Below are 14041 nucleotides of genomic sequence, written 5' to 3'. Positions count from 1 at the left end.
CTACGTAGTGGTGAGAGTTTGTATTGGTACGACTTCTCAAATCAATAGTGTATATTTTTAACCAATAAGTTTTTTTTATAATTAAACTGCATAAATGCATTTTTGTAGTACAGTTACACTAGCCCGAATTTGTAATAATCGTACACTACCCCTCCCCCCTCCAACGCCCATGCCCGTTGCGCCCTCTTGTTTTGTCATACGCAAATTTGCCCCGTTTCTTGTTCGCCGTTTTTTCTACAATAAATGAGTGCTATACGGCAACTGTTTCTAGATTCAAACAAACATGGCTGCGCCCGCGATGATTCGCGTTTCGGCGCAGAATTTTATGCAAATTACTAAAATTAAGATGAAATCTGGACAAAAAATATCTAAAGGAGCATTGGTTGCCATTTACAAGGACAAGAATTCCACCGTCCAGCGATTGAAAACGAATGACAATGGTGTTGTTAAGGATATTTTCGTAAAAGAAGGTGATTCGGTTGAAGCAGGGTAAGTCCAGGCTATCATTGGACGTGGAGAAATTGATTACATTTTTTAAAATAACAAAGCTATTACGTTCAAACTATTTGTTATTACAACTAGTTCATTTGTTCCTCTTGGATTTCACTGACAATGTAAATCAACCACACAAAAACCTTGTTTCTGGTCACACGGCTGACCATACTTTTGTAGTGCGAGTGCACTATTTAACCTGTTTACACATAAGGTGCTGACGTCACTGGTCTGTGAGCATATCTCGGGGATTTCTAGATCAGCTGTTGAAGAAGCAAAACGTTCTTTGATAAACTGCTTAATTAAGACCTCACGTGTTCTTTCCCTAAAGTTAATAGGGAATACTTTACTTTTTACCACGGACTGTACTTATTTGCCCCAAATTAAATTTTGCAACCCTTTATTCTGATTAAGCGTGTAATGTGTTTCAGTATTAAGAATGTATGGTACTTAAATGATATCACACTCTTAAACCTCAAACACTTCTATCAGGATAGTCAAATAACTCTCAACAGTTTTAATCTGTCAACCCAAACTTTTATCCAAGATTGCAGTCTTCATCTTGCCTTAAAACATCCTGCAAGCCCGAAATGTAGCAGACAACGGATTTGTATCACATGATACAACACTTTTCCCAACAATATTCGAAAAGCTTTTAAAAAGGTGAAATAGGAAAAATTCATCTTGCTGGAAAACTCATTTTCTCTAACTGTTTCTCCAGGAAGATAACAAGACAAGCCATCTGTGGACAGAATACAGTGTAAGCTGTCTTCAAGCATACATGCCATATCCCCCGGCGGGGGGAAAAATCCCCCGGAATTTCGACCCATCCCCTAGTCCCCCGCCGGGGGATCCATATCCCCTGGGATTTAATTTTTTTATTTTTTTTTCAAAACTTGCTTGACAGTGGAAAGCATCAATAATATTATGAGTGTGAATTTCCATGAAGGACCATGCTGACTAAGTCCAAATTTTTTTGTAATTTGAGTGTATTTCTGTATTTATTCTTATACTGTGAAATCATTAATGTTCGTGGGGCATTAATGTTCGTGGTTTTCGTGGGTTGGGTGATCCACGAATTCAAGATCCCACGAAATATAAACCCTTTATTCACTTTTCCAATTGCCTTGTTACGTACATACTCTAGTATATTCTTTACAGAGGTCGCAGTATACAGTGTTAAAACCTGTCTCACTGTATAACTTACGATCATTATTCTGTTAATATATTATAACTGCCTTTAACAAATAATCAACCAAATCAATTAAATGTGTTTTATGCAGCAAATGACAGTTATAAGCACGTGTTTAAACGTGTGCTGTTAATGAAAATCTCCAAGTTTACAAGATGTGCGTGATGAGTGTCCATACTCGATTTTTTTATTTAATAAAATAATAAATCGATTACTAGTATATTGAAGGTTACTAAGCACCGAACGTGACAATATACGCACCTTTTCGGTGTTTTCACAGTTTGCAAAATTCTTAATTGGCATTCAATGGCTTCCCCTATCTGTATTTATGATCAGGGTACATCTTCTTTTATTACCTTTAGTCCCAATTAAATCGATAAGTGACATGGGTATATGCACTAATTGGCATGTCGTACCACATTAGCGAGTGTCATAAACCGAGAGACGTAGAAGACGGAAATCACGGGCCAGCGCGTGGATATTATGCAGACGATCTGGGACGATAGCATCTTCGATTTTTTTTTTCAAAAATGAAAATCCACGAATTCAAGTACCCACGAAATTGTTTTTTTTCGGCAAACCACGAAATTTCATGCCCACGAACATTAATGATTTCACAGTATTATAAATGCAGTTATTGCGCAAATTTTCGTCCCGTAAAAATCCCCTGGTGTAATATCAAAATCCCCTGGAATTCAGACCGAAATCCCCTGGGAAGCCTCTCAGAAATATGGCATGTAAGTTCAAGCGAATACAGCATAAGCTGTCTTCCAATGAATATAGCGTAAGCTGTCTCCAAGCGAATACAGCATTAGCTGTCTTTAAATGTATACAGCATAAGCTATCCTTCCAGCAATCTGCAGCCTTTGTACTACACCCTGCTGTGCCCTTTTGTTTGACAGATTCAATTTTTAAAAATAAGTATAAAGAAATATACATATTTTTCACACTAAAGTAAAGAAAACAGTTAAGGTGTTTGTAACAATGTATGTTTTGAAAGTAGTTACAACACATGCACAATACTAATTGAACATTGGTCCTAAAAGCAAGTGCCCAATTAAGGCTCATTCAATGCGCATCAAAAGTGCCCTTTCTGACCTTAAGCACATTGCCATTTTCAAAAGTTTGCTGGAGCACTGGACTGTCCAAGTGATAAGAAATGTTTCTTGAATGCCCATAATTTGGGCTAGGATAACTTTATCAATGGTCTTATAACTTTATCAATGGTCTTATCATCATATCAGGTGTTATTTTTTACCCATGATTATTTTTGCTGTTGGGCCTAAAAAAAGGTTTGGTTGGGGTTTAATCCTTTTCAAAAATAGGTAGGGTAGGTAGGGTTTTTAATTTATTTTTTATTTTTATCTCAACTGTTCGAAGAAAAGGTGGGCTATACTACTCCCCCCAGCGTCAGCGTCGGCGTCCGGTTAAAGTTTTAGGGCAAGTTGGGATTTTCACTTATAAGTCCAATACCTTTCATTCAATTGAGTTAATACTTCACACAGTTGTTCAGGGCCATCACATGATGAGGTTGGATAACTCCATATTATTCTTTACACAGATTATGGCCCCTGATTGACTATGAAACTTAGGTTAAAATTTTAGGGCAGGTTGGGATATTTATAAATAACTTCTATACCCTTTGTTCAATTGACTTAATACTTCACACAGTTTTTCAGGACCATCACACAATGAGGTTACATAACTCCATATTGTCCTTAATACAAGTTATGGCCCCTGATTGACTTAGGTTAGGTAAAGTTTTAGGGCAGGTTAAAGTTTTAGGGCAAGTTGGGATTTTAATAAAAAATCTTCTTTACCTTTCATTCAATGCACTTAATAAAATTCAAAATTATTTACGACCATCTTACAACAAGAAACATAACTCCATTTTAATCCTTGAATTTTTTTTTTTTTTTTTTTTTTTTTTAATTTCTTTTGACAGGCACATTTTTACTTTGAATCTTAACCAGTTTTTTACCAAGGGAAAACAAGGAGGGCCATGCTATATGGCCCTTGAATTATTTTTATTATTATTTTTTTTAAAATTTTATTTTAATTTCTTTTGAAAGGCATATTTGTATATATTCGTTACCACATTTTCATAATGGGAAATCAAGTTATTTGAATGACTTGCGTCATTTTTCAGGTGGTGGGAGGGCAGCATCAAAGTCACCTTATGTATTGAATAATTTTAGTTAGGTTTGACATAAACAGACCAAACTTGGTAATATTACATTGTTATTGTATTCACTTCTAAACTTGCTGTCAAAGCGGCGAAGTCGAGCGCGCTGTCTTACGACAGCTCTTGTTTTTATTGGGCTTTATATAAGAATCTCATTTTCATCATAAGTGAATTGTGTTTAAGTAGTATTCTGTATAAAGCATTAAAGGTTTTAAACTACATATTGAAAAGCAATAAAAAAAAAAATATATAAAAAAAAATATTTTTTTTTTTTTTTCAGTTTTTCATTTTTTTTTCAAACGGACTATAAAAATGTTAGGGACAGCGCCTATTTCGTAGGTAGGGTCAGGTAACCCGAACCAAATGTTTTTTTTTTAGGCCTTGACAAAAGTATTATTCACATGAAGAGTTAACTTGAATACACAATGTACTTAAAGAACAATGAGTATAATTTCTATTGCTGAAATATTGAGGTATTTTAGGGTTGTTTATTGCTTGTAGGTTTGTGCTGTATTCAGTGGAAGGATGCCGCCATCCAACTGTCATGAAAGATATGTGTGCCGAGTGTGGTGAAGATCTGAGAGTGTAAGTTTTTACTTGTTAGAGTGAAATAATGTTACTGAACAAAGTCTTGCATAAATGTTAGAGTCAAATACACTTTTCTTTCATTTGTATACATATAACACTTAAGGCCTGCATGTAGTAAGTACACTTATTACAACATGTAGGTGTTAACAATCCATTATTTTGCATTTTTTTTGCTAAATTTTATTAAAGTGACACTCTTATTCAAAATCAATACATACACAAGTATTACAAACATCAATTTCAACTGATTAATATTTAACTACTAACGAATTTATGCATTTATGGAAAATATTTATTACGGTACTGATCAAGATTATAACCGTATATTTCATAGCAGAAAACACAAAAATATTAAATGATTGGTGAATGCTAAAAGATTTAATGTCGTCTACTTGAGTATAGTCTCATAAGGTAGAAATACTGTGTTTTATGCTCATTTCTTTCAAATTAAAATTAGTATCCTTTTATCTATAAGAAAACCTTTGATTTTGACTATTATTTTTCCGTTTTGGAATATTAATACAATATTATTTATTGTGGTAAATCTTCCCTGGGAGTAAGTGTGCATCTTTGAAACTTGTGTTATTTTAACTCTGTCACATATTGAATAAATTTATCTATACAGACTTATGAAACATTGCATTCATTCAGGGAGAACTCTACAGCTGGAGACCGGAAGGAACAGTCCAGTGCTACGGTTGCCATGGTACACAGTATCCCTGAACTGATTGTCAGTGAAGAGGTAAGCTGGCTAAGAGTTTTTGTAACTTATTCAGTGTAGTGGTCAGTTGGCTAAGAGTTTCTGTTACTTGTTTGGTGCAGTGGTCATTTGGTGTTTCTGTGACTAATTCAGTGAAGAGGTCAAATGGTTAAAAATTTCTGCAACTTATTTGGTGCAGAGGTCAGTTGGCTAAGAGTTTCTGTAACTAATTCAGTGAAGTGGTCAGTTTGCCAAGAGTTTCTGTAACTTATTCAGTGAAGTGGTCAGTTTGCCAAGAGTTTCTGTAACTAATTCAGTGAAGTGGTCAGTTTGCCAAGAGTTTTTGTAACTAATTCAGTGAAGTGGTCAGTTTGCCAAGAGTTTCTGTAACTAATTTAGTGAAGTGGTCAGTTTGCTAAGAGTTTCTGTAACTTATTCAGTGAAGTGGTCAGTTGGCTTAGAGTTTCTGTAACTGAATCAGGAAAGAGGTCAGTTGGCTAAGAGTTTCTGTTACGAATTCAGTGAAGAGGTCAGTTGGCTAAGAGTTTCTGTTACTAATTCAGTGAAGTGGTCAGTTGGCTAAGAGTTTCTGTATCTAAGTTAACTTTCAGTTAGTTTGGTAAAATGGAAATAATTGATAAATTCCAAGAAGCATCAAGGAAAACATCGTTGGAACATACAGCATGTTTGTGGAATAGCCAAAATCATTGCAAAAATGTTTACTATGACTAATAGTGATGATTGTGTAAATATATTACTAGTACATTGTATTACATTAATTATATATGTACAAAACAGACATGATGTCTTTCAGCAAGCTAAGGAGATTGGACAAGCTGATGAAGATAGGCTTTTGAAGACCAGGAAACTTGTGCTACTTGTTGACCTCGATCAGACCCTTGTGCACACCACCAATGATAACATTCCTGCAAATTTGAAGGTACGTAGGGCTGTCTCTCACCTCTAGGAGAAACTGGCATTTGGAATTAACACAAATAATAATTACAGAAAAATAAGTGTGAGTGTTATGTCATACATACAAACTTTGTAATTTAATGAACTGGAATCTGTCAGATGGGCTTAAAAGTTTTGTAATAGATTTTCGGCTCGTTTACATCATATCTCAAAACATGATAATGCAATGAACAAACGACTTCACCCTATTGTTCAAGGCCACAACATAAAAATGATCCTTGCTACAATATGTAAGTGAAAAGTCTTATAACCATTTTCAGGATGTCAACCATTTTCAACTTCCACATGCAAACCAAATGCTCTGGTACCATACAAGACTGCGACCTGGAACCAAAACTTTCTTGGAGAGAATCTCAAAGCTGTATGAGTTACATATCTGCACGTTCGGGGTCCGCTTGTATGCGCATACCATTGCTACGATTCTGGACCCCAAGTTAAGCCTCTTCTCTCATCGTATTTTGTCGAGGGACGAATGCTTCAGTCCACAGTCAAAGACTGCTAATCTCAAGTATGGCTTTCGTTTGTTCAACTTCATACACAGATTCTGGCTTATTTAAATTTGGCAGAATATTATTACATTCACACATTTTCTTTAGGACTTTTTGATTATTTTTTATATTAGATCAGATAAGATTATTACCTTATACTTATTTTTTGAAATTTGCTTTCGAGTCACTTTTTGTGTCTCCTTACAAGCCGACATATAAGGGTTACTTTTGTCGGCGGCGGCAGCATTGGCATCCGCGTCATGTTGTCGCTTGTCCAGGGCATATCTCGTAAACTATTAGTGGTATCAGCTTGAAATTTCATATGTATATAGATCTCATTGAGGGCAAGTGCAGTGCACAAGAACTGTTACTGCTCCATGTTTTTAAAGGTATTTCCCTTAATTAATTTTCATGCTTAAAGTTTTGTCCGGGACATATCTTTTAGAATATAAGAGTTATCAACTTGAAATTTCATATGAAGATAATTCTCATGGAGGGCAAGTGCAGTGCACAATAACAGTAACTCTTGCTTTCTTAGTTTTAGAGTAATTGCCCTTTAATTTTCATGCTTAAAGTTTTGTCCAGGGCTTATCTTGAAGAATATAAGTGGTATCAAATTGAAACTTCATAGGTAGATAGATCTCATTAAGGGCAAGTGCAGTGCACAAGAACTGTAACTCTTGCATCTATATTTTTAGAGTTATTGCTGTTTGTTAATTTTCAAGCTTAAATTTTGTCAGGGGCATATATCGTAAACTATTAGAGGTATAAACCTGAAACTTAATAAGTAGAAAGATCTCATTGAGGGCAAGTGCAGTGCATACGAACCGTAACTCTTGCATCTATATGTTTAAGAGTTGTTGCCCTTTGTTAATTTTCAAGCTTACATTTTTATTCCAGAGCATAATTCGAAAACTTTAAGAGTTATCAACTTGAAACTTTATAGGTAGATAGATCTTACTGATGGGGAGTGCAGTGCACAAAAACTGTATCTCTTGCTTACATATTAGAGTTATTGCCCTTTGTTAATTTTCATGTCATTGATTTCAGTATTTATTGTGCAAGTTTTTGCTTATATAACCAATTGCTTGGTCCTGGTTTAACATTGTTACCTTCAGTTCAAATGCCACCTACACTTGAAAGCTAAATGGCAACATCATTGTCTATAAATGAATAAAATGCCAATCTAACAGCTATAATGTCTACAGTAAATAATTCGTCAGGCGACACATCCGGCTCGCTGAGTTCTAGTCTGTTTCAAGTGTGAATCCTGCTAAATCTCAAGTATTGGCTTTTGTTGTTTGTATTGAATGTAATTGTCATAAATTTCATTATTAAGATGACTTATATCTTTCTTTTTATAGGGCGCTTTTCCCATGTGGAGATTCCATGGTGTGCATCATTGATGACCGCGAAGATGTTTGGCATTTCTCCCCCAATCTTGTCCACGTAAAACCATACAGGTTTTTCCAGGGAACAGCAGATATAAATGCCCCTCCTGGTCTTTCTAAGACTGAAGATGATAGTAAACCAATTGTGCACAGGGTGAGAAGAGTTTCACAGTCCTCCACTGGCAGTTTTGAGGAAGAGCACTCAGGGGAGAAAACTACTGTTGGTAAGGGAGATGATGAGAAAACTGTTGAAAACTCAGCCAAGGGCGTGAAGGAGGGAACTGCTTGTGAGGGAGGTAATCCAAAAACTGATGAAGAGATGGCCATGGGAGATAAAAGTGATGGGAAAACAGAAAATGGTAAAAAATTGGATGAAGAGATTAAGGGTGAAAAAACCGAAGATAAAGAGGAAAAAAAGGAAAACGTTAAAAGTAATACAACTAAGGGTGTTGAAGTAAATGAAGGAGCAGGTGATGAGGAAATTGCTATGGAAGTAGACAGCAGGAAAGGAGAACGTGAGTCAGATTACAAAACTGTTGAAGATTTTGATAACAAAGGCACACCAATAAAAGCAGATGAGATTAAAACTGAAGACAATAAAGCAGGGAATGGAAATGAAGCCAAACAAGATGACAAACTAGATACAGAAAAAAAAGGTAAAAGTAACCCTGAATTGGGAGATGGTGAACAGTCATTAGATCAGGACGGAAACAAAGTTGAAAAAGTTAAGGACGGAAATAAAGATGAAAACAAACCTCAAGACGAGAAAAACGAAGAAGAACTCATAGAATGGGATGACGGTGATGATTATCTGTTATATTTGGAAGAGATTCTAAAAACGATTCATGCCACTTTCTTTGAATTCCATGATCACTTGAATGAGAAAGACAAAGGTGATAGTCTTGAAATTCCGAAAATGGAAAAGCCAAGTTTGAAAAACATTATTCCATATATTAAGAAAAAAGTTCTGAAGGGGTGCAATATTGTATTTAGTGGAATAATACCTACAAATATGAGCCAGGAAAAAAGTAGGGCCTATCTTGTGGCAAGGGCGTTAGGTGCAAATATTCAGCAGGACTTGAGGCATAAGGGAAATGAAACTGATCGTAAAAACTTCACAACTCATTTAGTTGCTGCTAAGCAGGGTACAAATAAGTACAGAACTGCCCTGATGATGAAGCATGTTAAGATTGTGAATGCGGATTGGCTATGGTGTTGCTCGGAAAGGTGGGAAAAGGTCGAAGAAATGTTGTTCCCTCTTACTGAAAAGCAGGATGATAGTGGGCGGGACAGTCCTGATCCTGCAAAGCTTAAAAAGGATCTCAAACGGAAGATGGGTAAAGGATCAAATATTCGAAGTTCTAAAAGACAAAAACGAAGTGCAGGTGACAAAGACAAGGATGGAAATGGTGATGATGATGATGGTGATATGAAGGATGATGAACAGCCATCTGGTTCAAAAGATGAAAAGGCTGATAAAGAAAACAAACCGGGTACTTTCTCAATGTCATATAATCCTATGTTTGCTTTCTCAGATGATGATCTTGCTTTCATGGACAAGGAAGTTGATGATGAGATGGATGAAAATAATGATGAAAGTTCGGAAGATGAAAATTCTAGGGATGTTAGATTAAGACATCAGGTACTTAAAACTGAAGAGTTTAAGAATTTACAGGTCTCAGAAAGTGAGGACAGTTTGAGTGGAGAAACACCAAGAGGTTGGGGACTAAAGAAGATGTCGCCAAGACATTCATCAGATGATGAAATAAGCAAGTCTACAAGTTCACCGGAAAAAGAAGAGCTTGGTCCAGAATATGAAAGTGAAACAGACCAAGACAAGTTTGATAAGATCATGGATGCATTCGGACCAGAGACTGAAAATTCGGACGACGAATACCAGGAGTCCATTGGTTCAGTAGATGATGAGATCGCTGATGCAGTTATGAAGGAGTTTTTGTCATAAACTGGCAGAGTTTGGCAACAATTAATAAAAAGTTTTTTTGACCTTACCCAAAAGACAAGGGATGACAATGATACTCGATTGTCCATGTATTCCTGATAAAAACATAAGTATTATTTCAAATTTCACTAAATGCATGATATTCAGACGACATTCAGTCAATGTAACAGTACTTGCGCATTGCCAATAAGACCCTCTAATCCCTGCTACATGTAGGTACATTACTGACCCTATCAAGTTTAATGAAAGTTGTTGTGAGATTATACAAACCTTCCATCTAAGGCCACAATTTGCAATAATCACTGATGTCAATTGGCGAAGTTCTGATAGCATTATATCTCCTACATAATTCTAATGTTTAATTAGTGACTTTTCAACAACTGTTACACTCATTGACGTGCATTTATGAAGATTGATTAAATAATTGGCATATATTTGCAATGATCATCACTATTACCGGTAATTGATGGGTGTCAGTGATTTTTTTTGGTGCAATTTTCTGCCTTATAAAGGCCATTTCCCTTGCGATAAAATGTCCATTTTTCCCAAAATTTTATATTTTTTCCCCAATTTGATTACCGTAGATTATGTTAATGAATAAAAAAAGCAATGAATTTCTGGAAATATTAACAAAATCCTGACAAAACTTATTCTTTCACAGCATAACGTACGCATAAAAAAAGTTAAAACGTATATTTACCATTATATTAGCTATGTTGGCCTGATTTTGTACTTTTCCCAAAGTCAACTTTTTTCCCAATTTGCAAGGCACAGGCGGTAAAAAAAATTCCAAAAAAAATCACTGGGTGTCTTTAAATGAGAATTATCAATAAACCAATTAAGGATTTTCTGAGTCCTTGATCGGAAAATTATTTGAGTACTAGAGTACTGATTTAACTACTCATTGCCATCCCTCCAAAGGCTCACAATAATAACCCTAAACCAGATTTTTTTGTTTTTTGTTTTTCATTACGAGTTAAGGGGTAAAGAATTGATATTTTTTTACCTACTCTCACCTAATAATGTGGGTCCAATATGACCAAACAAGGTGTTTTAATTGTCGCCTATGATTACCATTATTGAAAACAATCACTGAACAAGTTCATTTATTATTGGCATTTGTATGTTATATGTAAACACTGCTCAGGGGCTGTATTCACAAATCATCTAAGTGAATATTTACAACTTAGTGAATATTTTCGTAACTTTTGACAACGATAATTATAAAGCTGTACTTTCACAGATTGACTGTTTGGACAACTTTTTTATCTTTGGCTTGGAATAAACCAATTTTTGCTTCAATGTCTGTATTAAGAGACTACTGACAACAGATCAGATTGCATTTTATATTTATGTTCAGGAAATGATGTTTATGCCGAAAAATTCATTTTGCTATAAGCGTTTGTCTTATATCACCGGTTTCCAGACCTTTCTGCAAGAATTGGCTTATTTCAAGACAAAAAATAAAAAAAAAATCTGTGAGAGTGCAGCTTTAAATAGTTACTCTGTACTTTTCAAGAGATATATCTATATGCGTATATTGTTTAGACCATTTTCTTGCTTATTTCCATTTTTTTTTGTATACAAACATTCTTCATTTTCTTGAAATTGCATCTAGAAAAAAAGCAATTTTTCACATGTTGAACATGCTTAATGAATAAGGCCCCTGTTGTTATCCCCCGTCGATTCGAAGATTTCGGGAGGGGGATATTGTTTTGGCTTTGTCCGTCCGTCATTCCGTCCGTCCGGTACTATATCGTCCGTACTATATCTTGGTAGGCATTGATCAGAAAATGTTCAAACTTGGTCAGAATTTTCCCCTTGATCACATCTCGACCTATTTTAAAAGTGGGTCACATGGGGTCAAAAACTAGGTCACTGTATCAAATCTTAGAAAATTCATTTGAACATACTAGAGGCATTATACATGGTCAAATATTCTTGAAACTTTATCAGAATGTTTTCCTTGATGAACTCTTGGTTGTAAATAAAACTGGGTCACATATGATCAAAATTAGGTCACTAGGTCAAATTTTAGAAAAATCTTGTCCAGAACCATATCATGGTAATATTAGTCATGATGTACCCCTTGAAGAAATATGGACCACTTAAAAAAGTGGTTCACATGGGGTCAAAAATTAGGTCACTAGGTCACATCTTAGAAAAATCATTGAAACACATTAGAGGCAATATGTATGGTCTTAAATTCATTCAACTTGATCAGAATGTTTTCATTGATGAACTCTTCGACATATTTTAAACTGGGTCACATGTGATAAGAAATTAGGTCACTAGGTCAAATCTTTTAAAAATCTTGTCAGAAACTATTTTATGGTGGTGATTGGTCTGATTAAGTTCAAACATGGTCGGAATGTTCTCTTGGGTTAAATTTCGACTGTGTTTTATAAGTGGGTCATATGGGTCAAAAAATAAGTCACTAGGTCATATCTTACAGAAAACTTGGGAACACTCTAGAGGCAATACATCTGCTCTAATTTCTATGAAACTGTATCAAAATGCCTCCATGAAATCTTGGAATAGTTTGAAACTAGTAGGTCATGTGGGGTCAAAAATGATGTCACTAAGTCAAAACCTTGTGGACACTCTAGAGGCTATATTTTTTGCAATATATCTGGACCAATCTTCATTAAACTTGATCAGAATGTTTGCCTTGATGAAATCTTAGATAATTTTGGAACTGGGTAACATGAAGTCATAAACTAGGTTTCTTGGTCAATTCTAAATGTTACATTATATACATTTTTTTTTTAATTTCAAACAGTTGCAATCAAACTCAAACTCATATATATATATATTCATCAACAATTGATTTCCATTCCTTGATTTAGCTTAATCAGGCAGGGGATATCAATTCAACGAATTTGCTTGTTATACATTATATTTGGTGCAGCTATTACCATATTGTTATTTGGTTCATTTCGATTTATTAGTTCATGTTTTTGTTTCACATTGAAATGTATGACTTCATTATATCAGTATAGTGAAATAAAATGTTCACTGGTTGGTAGTTTTACTCAACACATTTATAATAGATGACTTAGAAAAGAGTAACAGCTCTTTATGTACAGTCGAACCCCATTTGCTCGAACTCACAGGGACCGACGAAAATACCTCGAGCCAAGCGGGAAAACTTACCTTTAGTATAAAGAAATCGGTCATTAACATCCAGTTGGACCAGCATGGAAATCCTGCCAAGCGAGTTTGAGCCAATGGGGTTCGACTGAATAAGAATTACAGACTTGTCTGAGTTTCGGAGGTATGGTCACATCTTTAGTGTTATGCAAAATTAAGCTTTATTATTGACCATACCACAACAAGAGTGCCAATAAGTGATGGGCAATTGGCTGGATTTTCATCATTGATTAATAAGACAGCCTGACTAATTAATCGGAGAAATCCATAATTATTAGAAAATTTTAAAGATACATTTTGTGTCACTTAACAACTATTTAGTAGTACTGGTTAATAAAATCACAATTTTTGCATGGCTTAAGAATAAAATAAAATAACGTCTATTATTGATGTAGTTTGTTACTTTGTATCTTTTTAGCTCACCAGAGCACAAAGTGCTGCTCAAGGTGAGCTATTGTGATCGGTCTTTGTCCGTCGTCCATCCGTCGGTAGTCCGTCCGTCCGTCAATTGCTTAAAAAACATCTCTGAAACTACCTGGCCAAATTCAATGAAACTTCACTGGAAGTTCATTTGGTGACCCTCTACAAATATACAACAAGGGGTCACGATTGATTAACAACAACAACAAAATGGCCGACATCCTGTTTTGCTTTAAAAGCCATCTCCTCTGAAACTACCAGTCCAAATTCAATGAAACTTTACAGGAAGCTTCATTGGGTGACCCTCTACAAAAATACAACAAGGGGTCACGATTGATCAACAACAACAGCAACAGCAACACAATGGCTGACTTCCTATTTTGCTTTAAAAAACATCTCTTCTAAAACTACCGTTCCAAATTCAATGAAAGTTTACCGTAAGCTTCATTGGGTAACCCTCTACAAAAATACAGCAAGGGGTCACGATTGATCAACAA

At 35.3% G+C, this 14041-nt stretch overlaps 1 protein-coding gene across 1 annotated transcript; it reads left to right on the top strand.

The window, feature by feature from the left end:
• Nucleotides 1-283: 283 nt before the first annotated feature.
• Nucleotides 284-13518, top strand: LOC128244919 (RNA polymerase II subunit A C-terminal domain phosphatase-like). Its single transcript, XM_052963062.1, has 6 exons — nt 284-489; nt 4371-4454; nt 5109-5199; nt 5972-6097; nt 6393-6640; nt 7985-13518. Exons 1-6 carry the CDS (start codon nt 284-286, stop codon nt 9972-9974), a joined length of 2745 nt encoding a protein of 914 aa, XP_052819022.1. The 3' UTR covers nt 9975-13518.
• The last annotated feature ends 523 nt before the right edge of the window (nt 13519-14041 follow it).

The sequence above is a fragment of the Mya arenaria genome, chromosome 8 (genome assembly GCF_026914265.1).
Source record: "Mya arenaria isolate MELC-2E11 chromosome 8, ASM2691426v1".
In the NCBI taxonomy this organism is placed as follows: Eukaryota; Metazoa; Mollusca; class Bivalvia; order Myida; family Myidae; genus Mya; species Mya arenaria.
Note: the sequence above shows the minus strand (reverse complement) of the source record. Positions and strands in the feature narration are given on the sequence as shown.

Coding starts and splice junctions, on each gene's coding strand:
- LOC128244919 (XM_052963062.1), top strand. CDS start 284: ATGGCTGCGCCCGCGATGATTCGCGTTTCGGCGCAGAATTTTATGCAA. Junction 4,455..5,108: donor TGTGGTGAAGATCTGAGAGT/GTAAGTTTTTAC, acceptor GCATTCATTCAG/GGAGAACTCTACAGCTGGAG. Junction 6,098..6,392: donor ACATTCCTGCAAATTTGAAG/GTACGTAGGGCT, acceptor AACCATTTTCAG/GATGTCAACCATTTTCAACT.